Genomic DNA, 14897 nt, shown 5'->3' with positions numbered 1-14897 from the left:
AGTGGTAAGGCATAGTTAACAATATGTCTCATCACTTTTTAAACATACTGAAAAAAATCTATGATTACTACATACATGCATATCTCCTGGCCAATAATTTTATTTCTAGGCATATGCAAAATAGTCATTGCTCTATGCAATAATTTTATTACAGCAATTACTTGGAGAAAATAAAAATATCCCTGAAAAAAATTGATAAATTATAGAAATCTATATTCATGAATTAAATTCTGAGTTATATTACAAAATCTTAATTAACAACTAATTTATAAAATGTTTATCAAAAAACCCAGAGAGTGACTTATAATGTATCTTCTATGCTTTCTACCAAGAATCAGTATGACTTTTATACTTTGAAAAGGTTATGAAAAGCTCTGTGCTTGATACTTACTTCTTAGTACATCAGTGCAAACTTGCCGAATAAACTGTTCTGAAAATTCTCTGCCCTGTATCAAATTATGAGGGGTTATTATGTGTAGAAACAGAGCAAAAGGCAAGTGAAATATAGAAATAGCAAAGGCAGCAGAGTACATACGGGCTTCCCATCCAGTCCTGGAGGTCCCGGGGGACCGGCTGCCCCGGGCAGCCCCCGGGGACCAGTCGGCCCCACGATGCCATCCATTCCAGACTCTCCTTTCGGGCCAGGGGCACCTCTAACACCAGGTTCTCCTTTCTCACCTCTCTAAAGGCAGAATATATCTTTACAGGTTCTATTTAAACATTTCAGAAGGTACAATCATACCTTAAAAGTCTTTACGAATATGACTAAAAATATATACCTATGTGTGTACAAGTAATATAGGAATAAACAAGAAAGTCCATCATTGACCTGGAAGGAAATTTCCTCTCATCTCAGCTGTCATTTATCCATCTCCCCAGCCAGCCAGCCCTACGGACATCTACAACTGACTGGGCGTGTTGCAAAAGCCGTAAGCGCAGCGCTTCAGATACACTAGTGACACCCTGTTGTCCTGCTTCCAAGCAGCTTGTGTTCTAGTGGGACACACAGCATAGCCATTTGAAACATTCTTTCAGAAAAATATGCAGAAAAATGCAGCTCTCGGCAGAGAAGAACACATAACACTAGCAAATAAACATGTCATATCCAGCTAAATGTAAATATTCATATTTTAAAAATCACTAATTAGTATCACTAACAATCTCTAAGTAATACTCCTCCTGAAGAACAGAAAAGACATTTCCTCTTTAGAACATCAAAAGTTACATTTATACAGTATTGAATGCTGACGCAATTGGCACTGCGCAAGGGGGTCATACGTGAAGAAGCATACCTCTCCTTTTGCACCCTGATGGCCTTGAATTCCCTTTGAAACACAAGAGAAAAACATATAATAAATATGTGAGCTGCAGTCTTAATAATGTGGCAAGCAGCTTTTATCACATATTTAACTTGAATTCAAACTCTAACCTCCAGTTTAGTAATTACTGATAGAATTTGAATCAGAAATACACGTTTAAGAAGCCTTTTTTTAGCTGTTTTAAAGAAAGCTAATGCCAAAATATTATGGTATCCAGGTAATATTTCAACTTGTGTAACTGTCTTATCGTCAAATAAAATTTTTCTGTGTTGCTGGTCAAATCATGTTGTTAGTGTGATTATACTGGACTTAAAATATATTTTTCTTAAGAAAAAAATAGACTAAGTGTAAGGTATATTTACCTTTGTTTATTCTATGATTAAAACAAGCAGTAATATTTTCCCAATTTCATGGACCAAAATTAAATTTTGATTGAACACTGTTTATAAAGTAAAGTAAAAGTGATTAATTAGAGAGAATATGTCTAATTTTCCTGTGGGCAAACCACTCATTGCTGTAATTAAGAGATTAGAGAAGCACTATTATGTAAAATATGGTATTTTACCCAGTGATATAAACACTAGAGGGTACCTACCTGAAGCTCCTCATCATTTTAATTGCTAGATTCAGCTACCTGAGTCATAGAAAACTTTTCCCTCTTATTTGTTATCTATTTTTCTCTACTTCTTGTATTCCTTTTAAAGGTATATTTATAAAGACTCTCAAAAAAGGAATTATACTTTACTATGTTTGAAATTTATTGTACACTTAGGCTCTAAAATCACCCAATAGCAGTCCAAGAAACACATCCAAGCTTGTTCCATAATTCAATGTTAAAAATAAAAATTGGTATTAAGCAATTAAACACCAAGTATAATATATAACATTTCACATGATTATATTTGAGTTGGAGTGTAGCTTTCTACTTTCAGGTCCATTAAACATGGATATCCAAACTGAGCAAAGGAAAGGAATAATTAGGAAAACTGAGTGTCAAAAACAGGTAGATATTAAGACAAGAGCATAAATATACTAAATATTTATCTTTCATATAAAAATCTATTATAGGTTGAGTATCTCTAATCTGAAAATTAGAAATCTGAAGTGTTCCAAAGTCTGAAACTTTTCAGTGTTAACATGAGAACATAAATGGAAAATTCCCCATTTAGTCTTATATGTAAAAGTTTCTTTTTTAATAAATTTACTTAAAATAGTCTATACTATTATTTCCCTGTAGGAGGTAAATTATCTCAACATAAAGCCTCCAGACTTTGTATCTGTGTTATGAAATGTAAATTAATTTCATGCTTGTACTTGAGTCCTATTCGAACAAATAGATACAGATAGATATGCATATACAAATATATGTGTATATATACTATATATATATAAATATTCCAGCTTTTTAAAACTCTGAAATCAGAAACATATTGGGTTACAAACATTTCAGCTAAGTGATACTCAACCTGTTGTGAGTTCAACACTCTTAGTAAGGTGATTCTTTAAACATTAAGGTTTATTTCTGAAGAAATGCAGAGGTGATTATTACTGGGCATAAATCTACAATTGGAACAAACGCCAGAAGAAAGATAAAATAGTTCTCAGGATGAGAAATGAATCAGAACTGAAACAGGAAACATCTGTCATCCGAGAATCCATTAAGATGACTTCCTGAGAGAAACATTCATGTGGACTCCATTCACAAAATGAGGCTGAGAAAACATGCCCTTAGCTTGTGCCATGTGCTCAGACGCCAGCCCAGGAACTGGCGCATTGAGGAGACTGGGGCAAGTACGCTGGCTGCAAACCCCTGGGCCCCGACCCTTGGTGCTCTGCTGAGGCCGAGGTCCTGACCGCGGGAAGTGTGTCATGCGACAAACCCAGGGCAGAAGCTTTTCAAGGAACTCAAATCCTATCTTAGGAGAGCAGGATGTTTTTCTTGAGAAGTGAAAAAAATAAAAACACACTTTAACGGGACTTTGGAAGAAGAATCATCCTGAAGCCAGGGAGCTTGCTAAGTCTGAACTCAAATTCAAAGCACATGTCCTTGCAGAGAGTTATTGTTATGAGAGTCTGGTGCAAGTCCCAGAGACTGAACGGAAAAGGGGTGGAGGTGCCGTGAGAATAGCTATTTAAAGATATTATGTGATTAATTTAAGAAAACAGAATTATTTTGTCTTGCCAGGGAGAAGTACAGGACAGAGGCAGCTGTGTCACTGATTGGGTTTAAGTCAAGTAGAAGACTACAACATTTAAAACATTTTTTATTGAACATGATTGCACAAAATCAAATTCAATTCAATTTTCTTGTTAGCTTTTAAATTCTCATTTCCTTAATTGTCCTCCATTCTATGTTAGAGACAACCCTTGGGGTCACTGGCTTTCAACGCTCTGCCCTACCCGCTATCATGCAGTCTTCTAAGATAAGTCTTTCCCTAGAGACACTGCTGCACAGTTTCATCCCCTGAGCTGGGCTATTGCTCAGTCTTTCCCATCCACACTCAGCAAGACGTTCACCCAAGGAAGAATTCGCATATACAGCTTGCCCTTGCAGTCCAGACCAAGCTGGACTGAGCTCAACACTGTGAATCTATAGCAAACATGGGCATTAGTTACCTCTGTGCCTTCGGCTTGATCTGGACTTAGATGCCATATGGCAATCTCTCTAAGACATTATTGAAGAGGACAGTTTAGTCAGGGGAGAAGAAAACAACCTGATTATGCATCTGTTTTGCAACACAGTCCCTCAGGACAGCGTCTTTTGTAATTCTCTTGAGTAGTAAACTACATATCTACACAAACTAGAGGGAAATAAGCACATTCCTTTGCTATATGTGGTCCCAACTGTTCACATTTCAAGACAAAAATCAATCGCAGGTTTGGAGATGTGCTGCTAGCTTTCTCTGACCAGTGACTCCTCACAGAAATGGCCGGAGTTTCTGCTTCTATTTCCTTGGCCAGAAGAAAGTACCGAAAACCAAATCTCAGAGCTGCCAATATTATCAATATTGGAAAATGAAATATAAAACAAAGAAAACCATTATTACTACCACCACCTAGCATTGTCACAAATATGTGACATATCCACCCTTTTCTCCACATATTTTTATTTAAAAGTAACCTTCTGTCAGCACAGTCCAATGGAATGAAAGAAATGATTATTTCACTATTTTTTAATCAAAGGCAAAATAAAAATACCTGTTGCCCTGGAATTCCTTGTCTTCCAGTTTCTCCCTTTTGACCCTTTAAAATTTAATAAACATTATTGATTAATCTGTACACATATAGTATAATACACAATATAAATTATGTTTTACCTTGAAGTCTCATAGGAGTATTCCAAGAGCAGTGATGCAAATGTGTAAATTAAATGAGAAAGTTTGTTAGTCAGAGAAGACAAAACAAGCAAGTCCATCTAACCTTACAGTCAGAGAGAGACAAGTATCAACTACTGACTTTGGGGAGCATGTGAATAATTTTGGATCTATCTGCCCAGCCCATATGAGTAGCATAAAAACAGTTTTAAAATACAATAGATGTGGACACTTTAAAAGTTTAAAAGATATAAATTATGTTCAGTATTGAATTTTTAAATTTTTCTTTAGAACTAAAGATACTGTTAGGAATAAAACACTCAAATGAAGATCTTTAAATCAGAGAAAGGTATCACTGTTGCTTTTAAGTTACTTATTCTGTGACAGTAAAGATAACATTAAAATCAAAAATGAGAAAAATAGTGTCAGACAGGTGTACAATATACAGTTAAACATCCGGCTGAATACTGCTGGAACACAGGAAGGGGTGTCTGACAGAGAGGGCAAGGGGTACGATGGCCTTGAGCATGGCTTGAAGGCCCACTGAGCGCTGGCCACTGAGAGAAAGGCAAGGACAGCATGCCAGGGAGCTCAGGCACCGCAAAGGCATGTGACTCCTTTTGGTCAAAGCAGCTGAGCGAGAGTAGAAAACGGTGGAGAGAACAGCAGGAAATAACACTAAAGAAGAACAGTCAGTCAAGCCAGGAGACACCTCACGAGGTGGAAGGTCATGAACATGATGAGCAGCCCTAAAGGACTGTTAGGCAGATGCAGGGCTCAGCCACTACATATTAGCAAAAGTATGGGGGAAAGAAAGTAGACTGAACTCAAGAAGGTCAGTTAAAAAAATACTGCGTGAAATTAAAACTCCCAATGCAAAATGACTGGGTCAATGAGGACAGGGAGAAGGAGCCAAGACCGTGAGATATTTAAAACTGATTAAATGACCAGATGCTGATGAGAGAAAGACGCGTGGTGTTTGAATGGATGACTTCTAATGTGGGAGGGGAGGTAGTACCAAATTACTGTGGTAAAGAATGTATGAGCAGGAAGCGGATTTTGGGGGGAAAATTTTTGGGGAAAGCTTAATGTAGGCTTAATGTGGAATTTGAGTAAATTTGAAGCAACCAAATGTAATACCAAAATGGGTACTGGAACACATGGGTGTGTGGAGCTCATAAGTACTAAAAATTTACTTTGCTCCTAATGTCAAGATTAACTTAAAGTAACTGTATTATACTGTTGCTTCAAGATTTTAAGTAAACAATATCTGATCCATAACTGAATTTTATCATGGCACTCTAAAGGAAGCCATACATGTCATGAGGAAGATTCATGAGTAGAGACTGTTGAGACTATAAACTTAGCAGATTTTTACTATTATTACTTCAATTTTAAATCATTCCCTTATCTCCAAGATTTTATATTAATGAAATGTTTCAAAGTATTTTTCTCTGAAGTTTAAGTTTATTCTGAGTAGTAAAGCTCAGCCAGTATAACTGAGTTTTATAATCCTAAAACTATTATTAAAATACTGTCCAAGGGCTGGGGATTTAGCTCAGTGGCACAGTGCCTGCCTGGCAAGCATGAGGTCATGAGTTCGATTCCCAGTACCAGAAAAAAAAGAAAAAAAAAAATCACAGTAAAATAATGTCTGAAAACTGTATTTGTGATTTATGGTTGGGAATTGTTTAACATTTGAAACCTTATAAGATTGAAAGACCAATAGATATAATTTATTGTAGGTAAATATATAAGTTACTCAGTTCATGATTTCCTATCCAAGTGGCAGCATTCAATTAAAGAAAAAAAGCCATCCTACAGCTGCTTAAATTAACTTCAGTGAAACTATGTTTGTTCTCCAAAGCAGTAGCAAGATTCTCTTACTGGCCTTTGTTGCTAAGACTCCCAAAACTCAATGCCTTTCTAAACCATTCTAGGATTTCCTCAGTGTAATATAATTCTCTAGTGCAATTCTTCCCCTATGTAATAAATTGAATATGCTTTATAATTGGTATGAATGGTTTCTTATCACCTTTTCACCAAGAGCAATTTAAAATTGTGGTTATAAATTTACACATTGTAAATATATAAATAGATAAGAGGAATATGTAATAAAATTAATGTCTTTACTTTGTTGAACCATTTGGTTCTCAAGTTTTCTATGACAATAAAATGGTAAAGAACTTTGAAGTTAGATCTGATATTGCCTAAAAGCTTAGTAGCAAAAGGAGAAAGATATGATTTAACAATCATTGTTGACCATGAAATAGGAAGAAATTGGAAAATCTGTATAAGAATAAGAATTTAAAAGAGCAAAGCCCTTATTTTATTGTTATGCCAAAGTAAAAACAACATACCTGAATGCCTTTTCCCCCTTGATTTCCTTTATCCCCCTAGGAAAAAAACAGTAGATGTGTATCATAATATAGTATACTCAGTATCCCTTCAAATAACCATGGTTTTTGTCAGCAAAGAATATATGCAATGATGTTATGCAATTTCCACAGATTTTATACATAGACTTCTAACACAGTATTTGGGCAGAGAATAGAAGCATATATGTCATAATGCTATTCTAAAACAGCTCCTATCTGGTCCTACTTTATATTTCTAAGTGCCCAATATTCAGAAAAGATTAGGACAGGATTACGACCTACTGGTCCCACTTCAAGACTGGTGTAACCAACCCTCTGGGTGTGTAACACTTGAGGCTTGGAGACCAAGGCTAAGGAAAATAACAACACTACAAGGATAGCCAAGTTTTTACCCCTTGCCCTCCATGGTCATCCAGGGTATAACAGGATCCCTCTGAAAAGGTCCTACAACTCACTGAGTCACTCAGGGGGATTTTTGGACTCCAGGGGACAGGAGTCAACTGTTATGGCTTGTGTATAGATGTCCCTTCAAAACTTCATGCAGTCATGGGTGGGGCTTTCTCCAGACCGAGTGTATGACCCTGGAATTGATTCATGGTGCAATGCTGGGTTCAAAGGCACTAGGATTAAAGGTGCAAGTGCTGCCTGCCCTAAGTAGCCTGGATAAGACAGAAGGGGCAGAAAGGCACTGAAAGTCCCTTGCTTGCTTGCTCTGGCCTGTCTGCATGGCATGAACTGATTCTCCTCTCTAACGTCCGTCCACCAGGTGCTACTCTGCCTCAGAACCAGCCGATTATGGAATTAAACCTCTACAAATTGTGAAGTAAATAAAGCTTTTCTCCTTTAACTTTGGGTTCTGGATATTTTGTCTCAGCAGTGAGAGACACACATCAACCAATGTGATTTTGCAGAAAGGAGGGTCACTAAAGAGGGATTGTTCCGTACTTTGAAGGAAAGCCACATGGTCAAGCAAGAGTATCATCCATCCTGGAACATGATATAACTGGTAGGAGAAAAACTAGAGGAGCTAAAGGGCCCTAACTATCCTTGACAGATGACAGATAGACAGATAAATAGAGAGATAGATAGACAGATGATAGACAAATTTTGATTAATACGGGTCTGACTCTGACCTGTATTAATCTTAAACAACCAGCAGGAAAATGTAACCAAAACAGAGTAATTAATAGTAATATGAAAACAGAGGGAACTAGACTAGACATAAAAAGGGGATTCAAAGACTGCACTCACTCCACAGGCAGTCTCTAGATGTATTTATAACCCCTTAATATACAGGTGTAAGAAGTCATAATTCCCAGTCCCACTAGTGGGACTCTTGCAGTCTCTCTCGGTGTATTCAGATCCTGCTATTACTGTTGTAGTCATCTGTTATCTAACCCAGACTTCATATAAGAATACCATCTGAAGCTCGCCATTACAAAAGGTTTTCAAGTCTATGGAATGGAAGCCAGACCCTAGGTAAGAACTTTAACGACCCATTGGTCACATAGAAACATAAATATCTTGCTTTAATGTATTCTTCGAAGATTTACATGATTAAAATAGAAGGAAATTGGATTTCTTATTAACAAAACAGGGAAGTCGATATCCTCTTAAACTTTACCTATTGTACTTGAGTAAACACTTCAAAAGTTGTGTAGGGGATATAGCTCAGTGGCACAGTGCCTACCTGGTGAGCAGAAGGTCCTGAGTTTAATTCCCAGTACAAAACCCCAAAACTTCAAAAGTTAATAAACGTTATCTTTAAAGATAAAAGTCTTCTGTCAAATGCTGCACAATTTTGTCTGACTTCAACCACTATTTGCCAATATTCTACTTTTAATTTTTGACCCCTGCTTATTCAACATGGTTATAAAGAGAAGCTTAAGCAGCAATGACTTGCGAATGTCCTAACTCCATTTTTCATAAGATCAAAGGGTGATGGTTCCTCAAGCAACAAAACCATCTTGCTGTGTCTCCTTTCTATCAAAGTCGGATTCCTGACCCCTGGGTTTCGGCAGGGGCAGCCTCTCCCCATCTCCTAGAGCCTGAAGCAACAGTAAGCAAAGGGACCATCAGCTCCTGCCTTCCCTCAAGAATAAAAGATCAAAGTCTTGGGAGAGGGGCTGAGGTAGGATAGAAGAAATAAAGACAGGTAGAAAAGAGACAAGGAAAACGATAATTCATAAATTGTAATTTCAAGAAGACTGCCACTTCAGGCCACAACAAGTAGCCCAGGCTTGTCCATCTCTGTATTACCTAGGATTGTTTATGCTTCATTTCTTCCAGGCCTGTCACACCCAAAATCCCTTCAATAGGTCAATAAATTAGCTTAGTTGAACAAAGTAAAAGGCAGAAAACTGATCTTCAGATGAAGATACAGATTCAAAAGTTTCAAAATATGTACTTTAGGCAAATAATCTTAGATGACCTATTTTAAAGAAACAAACAAAAGAAACAAACAGATACAATAGACCAGGACCCCACTTTTCTCCTGTAAAATGAGCCATTATCTTTCTACCTGTGGGTGAACCATTATGTTTTTCCTATAAACCAAGGCAAAACCTTCTATAGATTCATAAATTCTACAGATTTCCACTACCAAAAATACATAAATATTCCTGCTCCAGACTACACTGTATCTCTCTCAAGGACCCATACTCTATTTTCTTTCAGTGTCTTTTTAATTCCACCTAATAAATCCTCTTATGCCTGTTTGAAAAAAAAAGGACAATCTCTTGTGCTCCTACATTCAAAAGCAAATTCCCCCAATCTTATGCTACCAGGAAGAACACTCCTTTATATTGTTCACCATTTGAGGTTAAACAAAATAACAAAAGAGGGCTTGTTTGGACAAACACAGTTGTACATAAGGAAACCGAAAATCTCCCATTAAGCTAATACTAGCTACAAGTTTAGAGGAAACAATGACAAAGTAAAACACAATATTGTTTAAATGATATTTTAGAGAATGTGTGCTTAAAAATGGGTTTTTGAAGGAAAACTCATGTTCCATAATAAGTTTTGAAGAATTTCCCAACTGGAAGAGAAATAAGAGACCCACTGCGGTAACACCCTCATTTTCATAGGTACGGAGCTGCTGGTCAGGAAAGGTAGGCACCGGCCCAAGGCTGGGCTGAATGCTGTTTCCACATTCCCTTTCCTCCCCACCATGCCATTTAATCAGAGTGAAATTTCATGTTTGCTTCAAGTTTGCTTTAAATGACACGTTTTTGAATAAGAAAATTCTCTTCATCCCAGTCGTATTTCCACAGTAGATTTCCCCAACATTCTCTAAGACTAAAATTCAACTCTGCTTTGAAGAGTCATGCTTGTCTGAGCAAGTGCTGCTTCCTGCTTATCAAGAAACACTGAAAGGTCAGGAATCATACCCAAAACAAGTAAGGAGCAAAACAAAAGATGGCAGTAAACAGGCAGGTCGATCTTTTGTAAAAGGGAAACAGACCAAGACATGGAGGGAGGGGGAGGAAGGGGAAGGAGTAGTGGGAGGGAATGGGAGGGCGGGGGAGGGAGCGGGAAGGAGGGGGCGAGGGTAAAAATCAGAACTGGATTGGGTTCTGCCCATGCACCAGGTCCCCCAGTGAGTGTGGTTATTGTGTACTGCACACATGCATGGGTAATAATGAGCTTTTCAAAAAGAATCACACAGTGTGTCACAGTCTAGAGGGCAAACAGATAATACATGGGGACAGAATGATGAAATGACAGACATCCGAGCCAGTAAGGAAAATGGAGATGGAGACATAACAGTTTATACCCTTTCCAGAGTAACAGCCAGATGATCACTGTTAGTCTGAAGTGTGTGTGTCTGCAGTGGCATGGACTCTTTTAGCAAAAGGACATCGTCTGTTTCTAAATACCGGTAAATATCTAATAGTATCTACAAAGGTACAGCTCACGGTTCCTGCACTTGGCCAAAACAAGGTTCTGTGAGGTACGCAGTGCTACTGTCAAAACCACAAAATTTTAAATGAGCGTACATGTTTGTATTTTAAACTGCTTATAACAATTTTCATTGAATATCTGTGAAATATAGTTGCCTCATAAATAGGAACTCCATGGTCAAGAATTCTGCATGTAATTTTTATTGTTTCAGGTTGTGTCCCAGTTATAGTAACATGTGGTATTCATATTTGGTAAGATTGCCCGATATCAAATAAAAACAAATCTTGGCTCATTTGACTTGACTTCACAATGATTGGGTTTACAAAATATTACTTAATTGTATGTTATATATTCTCTGATCTGCATGCATGCTTCTTCTGAGGTCTTCACCTAGGAGACAGCTCCTGCACAAAGATACAAAAGATTCCACAGCCACCATCACAGGGCTGAACACAGCACACGTTCACCAAGTCCAGAAGGTGGCATATCATCACAAATACAACTGCTCCTAGTATGCTAATGCCATAAGAGGAAAATGCACACACTATGTCTGATTAAAAGTGACATATCTGCTGAACAGTGCATACCTTTGTCCCTTGAGTCCCAGGGAGGCCCATGTACCCCGGTTCTCCTGGAAGACCCCTTGATCCTGGTTCTCCCTGGGGAGCACAGAAATTCTGAAGAGAACACCAACCTACTGCTGCTGAAAACGCTGTTTTTTTCTTTACTTAATATCTCAAATATAAAAACATGGTTAAAATATGATTGGCATTTAGAGTTATAACCATAAAAATTATAAACAATGAAAAGTTTATTAGAATCCATATAAAATTTTCTGTATTTTCCCTAATTTTTTTCCAGTTGAACAATTCTAATAGCATTCATATTTAAAATTTTTATAAATACGTGATGTGTTATACTTTTTAACTAGAAAATAAACAATTGCTTGGTCAAAGTAATGAACACAAGCATCCCTTCTTGTTTGTCTGTTTGCTAACACTTTCTTTCTCTTCAAAACTTCTTTTTTCACACTGGTCCCTTAAAGAGCTTTTGTTACAAAACTAACAAATACAAGTAATAAAAAGTATTGAAAGTCTTACTGTTCATTATTATTTCATTATATGTTTTCTAACTCAAAAATACACAATTTAATCAATGAAATGTACTCTATATGATGCTTTTTAATCTTGTAAAGTTATTTAGATGGCATTACATACTTTCACAGTGATTTTTAAGTACAGAAGAATATTCAACTGTTTTGATTTTTACTATTATTATTATTATTATTATTATTATTATTATTATTATTATTGAGACAGGGTTTCACTATGCAGTTCAGCCTGGCTTTGAATTCACTTTGTAGCCCAGGCCGAGCTTGAACTCTTAGTAATTCTCCTGCCTCCGCCTCCCAAGTGCTGGGATTACAAGTGTGCATCATCAGACCTAGTCCAATTTATTATGTTTTATGAATTAAAATTTCCATTGTTTTTCTTTCCAACTTTCAGTTATTTTCACAATAATGTTGGTACCCACATCCTTATACTTAATTTTATTTAGGATCATACTTTTTATAAATATGGGATAATATTATCTTATAAATAAATTGCTTCAAATAAATTCTTTTTTTTCTTTTTTTTGACTTTTTGAGACAGGGTCTTGCTATGCAGTTCAGGCTGGTCTTAAGCTCACTTTGTAGCCCAGGTTGGTTTTGAACTCACAATGATCTTTCTGCTCACTTTGTAGCCCAGGTTGGTTTTGAACTCACAATGATCTTTCTGCTTCAGCTTCCCAAGTGTTGGGATTACAGGCATATGCCACCACACCTGGCACAAATAAATTCTTGAGCTGTTTCCAGTGCAGAGAATATTATATATTAATTCAATTTCCCTACTCTCCATTCTCCTGTAAGGATTTTCTTTTCTGAACAAAAAAGTTTTTTTAAAGCACTGACAGTATTTAGGATACATATGTAAGAGACAGAACAATATATTGACAATATGCTCCTAGAGAGAATATATTCACACTAGTGTACCTCCTTTATCATTTCTAGAAAACTCAAGGCAGAGAATATGTCATATCTTTTTTCCTCAATGACATATTACCTAAAAATAAAAAGTAACCCTGAATTGACCATTTCCTTTCATGTACCTTAATTTTTATACACATAATTGTTAATTTCATTTATTTTTTTCTTACAGGATACAAAATGAGAATTTTCCTAAGTAATGAAGGCAGTGTATGTTGTAATTCTTTGACAGTGTTTCCAATACACCCAACCACACTTACCTTGAGCCCAGTAGCCCCAGGGAGCCCCTGAAGTCCAGGTTCACCTTTGCTCCCCTGCCAATGTACCAAAATGATGTGAATTAGTAAAAATAAATTAGTGATAATGTACTTGATGCAGATGCTTAAGGGAATCACTTTAAATAACGTATTTTCACCTTTAAAATTATTTGAGAATTAGACTCTATACATCAAAACTACGTATAAGAAAACTCTTTTAAGCAAGAAACTGAGTTGACACACTAATAAACTCTGTGAGCATGAAAGCTGGTGGCTTCTAGTAAAAGGAAAAGATCAGAATCCATCGGGACAGCAGTAACTAGCTCAGTTCCTGTAGTCACAGGCAGGTGCCGTGTACTCAGCAGCATCCTATGGGCTTAAGGTCCTCACCCCCCTCGGTCTCCCTTCTTCAGTATGACCCATCTGTGGTTTGTAATTGAATAAATGAGCTTCACATATATAGTGGCTTTTTTAAAGAAACATGAATCAGAAAGTATTTAGTTTTTACTGTTTCTGAGTGTTCTAGTGCAGTCTTAACAGAAACATGAAAAATAATACCAAGTTGGCATAGCAAAGAATATCATACATGGAAAAAAGAGCAGTATATTTAAAAAATGAGAAGAGAGAGAGGTTGGGGAGACCACTGTCTAATCAGGTGAGATGACTGAAAGTAGTTTTAGTTTTCAAACATGTTGATACCTGAAATCACAAGCCGTGCCTGGGAGGAGCCCGTAATTGAACAGGCTGTGTCACACGTCATAGTAGGGGAGGACAGTGACAACCCAGTAGGCCAACCTGGGCTTGCTAGTGAGTAAAAGACTTATTAGTTCACTGATAAGCGAAGGAGTCTTCATTTCAGCTTTTAAAAAGTTCTGTAGGCTACGCATGGTAAGAAATCTGTGAGTGTAATATTTGAACTTGAAGTATTTAAGACTAAAATACACAGAACTGATAACACTTGCCCAAAGTTACATGGCTTAATTACATTACTATATTCAAAACCCATATAGTAAATTTTTTTATAAAATCAAATCTGCAATAGTAAGGAAAAGCAGGCTATAAGTCATGCATGGCTGTTTTTAACAATATGAAACTTCCTAAAAACTTACAAACTTCCTAAGCTGAAAGTTTTCTAAAGTTTACCAGCTTTTCAGCTTTATTCCTACCCTACACAGTACAACTGTTTTGTCACAAACTAGCAAGATCATTTACTGATGACACTGAGGCATAGCTCACAAAAGTACAGTTGATAAAGCTCTCAGGGATATGCTAACGCAGAACTCAGTTAACTCAGATCTATGGGCTAAATCCAGTCCCACACGTTTCTGAAATAAAATGTTAGCAGAACAGAGCCACGTCGCACGCCCTTTCATTACACGTTGTCCAAGTATATTTGCATGTTACAAGAGCAAGTAACACAATGGTAGTAATAATGGTAATATGGTCCTTAAAACCCAAAATATTTACTATCTGGCTCTTTGTAAAAAAAAAAAAAAAAAAAAAAAAAAAAGTTTCCAACACTTTAATATACTACATGGGAAGAAGCTGAAATATTTGAATATTAATAGATATAATTTTACCTACACCTTAAGAGCTGTAATTCTCCTTAGGTCTATTTTTAATGAAAGCATTGCATAAATGCAAAATGTAGGAAAAGAAATCATAGGAATTCATTTTAACATAGGCAAACTATGATA

General features: G+C 36.7%; 1 protein-coding gene across 3 annotated transcripts in view; it reads right to left on the bottom strand.

Moving 5' to 3' along the window:
* The window catches only part of Col21a1 (collagen, type XXI, alpha 1), a 192346-nt gene that overhangs the window by 4544 nt on the left and 172905 nt on the right, over positions 1 to 14897 (bottom strand). For all 3 annotated transcript variants that reach the window (XM_005377582.2, XM_005377584.2, XM_005377583.1), the window contains exons 21-27: positions 13204 to 13257; positions 11505 to 11576; positions 6994 to 7029; positions 4518 to 4562; positions 1293 to 1325; positions 536 to 682; positions 392 to 446 (exon numbers count right to left, since the gene is read on the bottom strand). In XM_005377582.2, coding sequence (XP_005377639.1) covers positions 392 to 446; positions 536 to 682; positions 1293 to 1325; positions 4518 to 4562; positions 6994 to 7029; positions 11505 to 11576; positions 13204 to 13257 — 442 coding nt within the window. The remainder of the gene's footprint in view (positions 1 to 391; positions 447 to 535; positions 683 to 1292; positions 1326 to 4517; positions 4563 to 6993; positions 7030 to 11504; positions 11577 to 13203; positions 13258 to 14897) is intronic.

The sequence above is a fragment of the Chinchilla lanigera genome, unplaced genomic scaffold (assembly GCF_000276665.1).
Source record: "Chinchilla lanigera isolate Chin_1 unplaced genomic scaffold, ChiLan1.0 scaffold00010, whole genome shotgun sequence".
NCBI classification, from domain to species: domain Eukaryota; kingdom Metazoa; phylum Chordata; class Mammalia; order Rodentia; family Chinchillidae; genus Chinchilla; species Chinchilla lanigera.
This window is presented reverse-complemented; position numbering and strand designations above follow the sequence as displayed.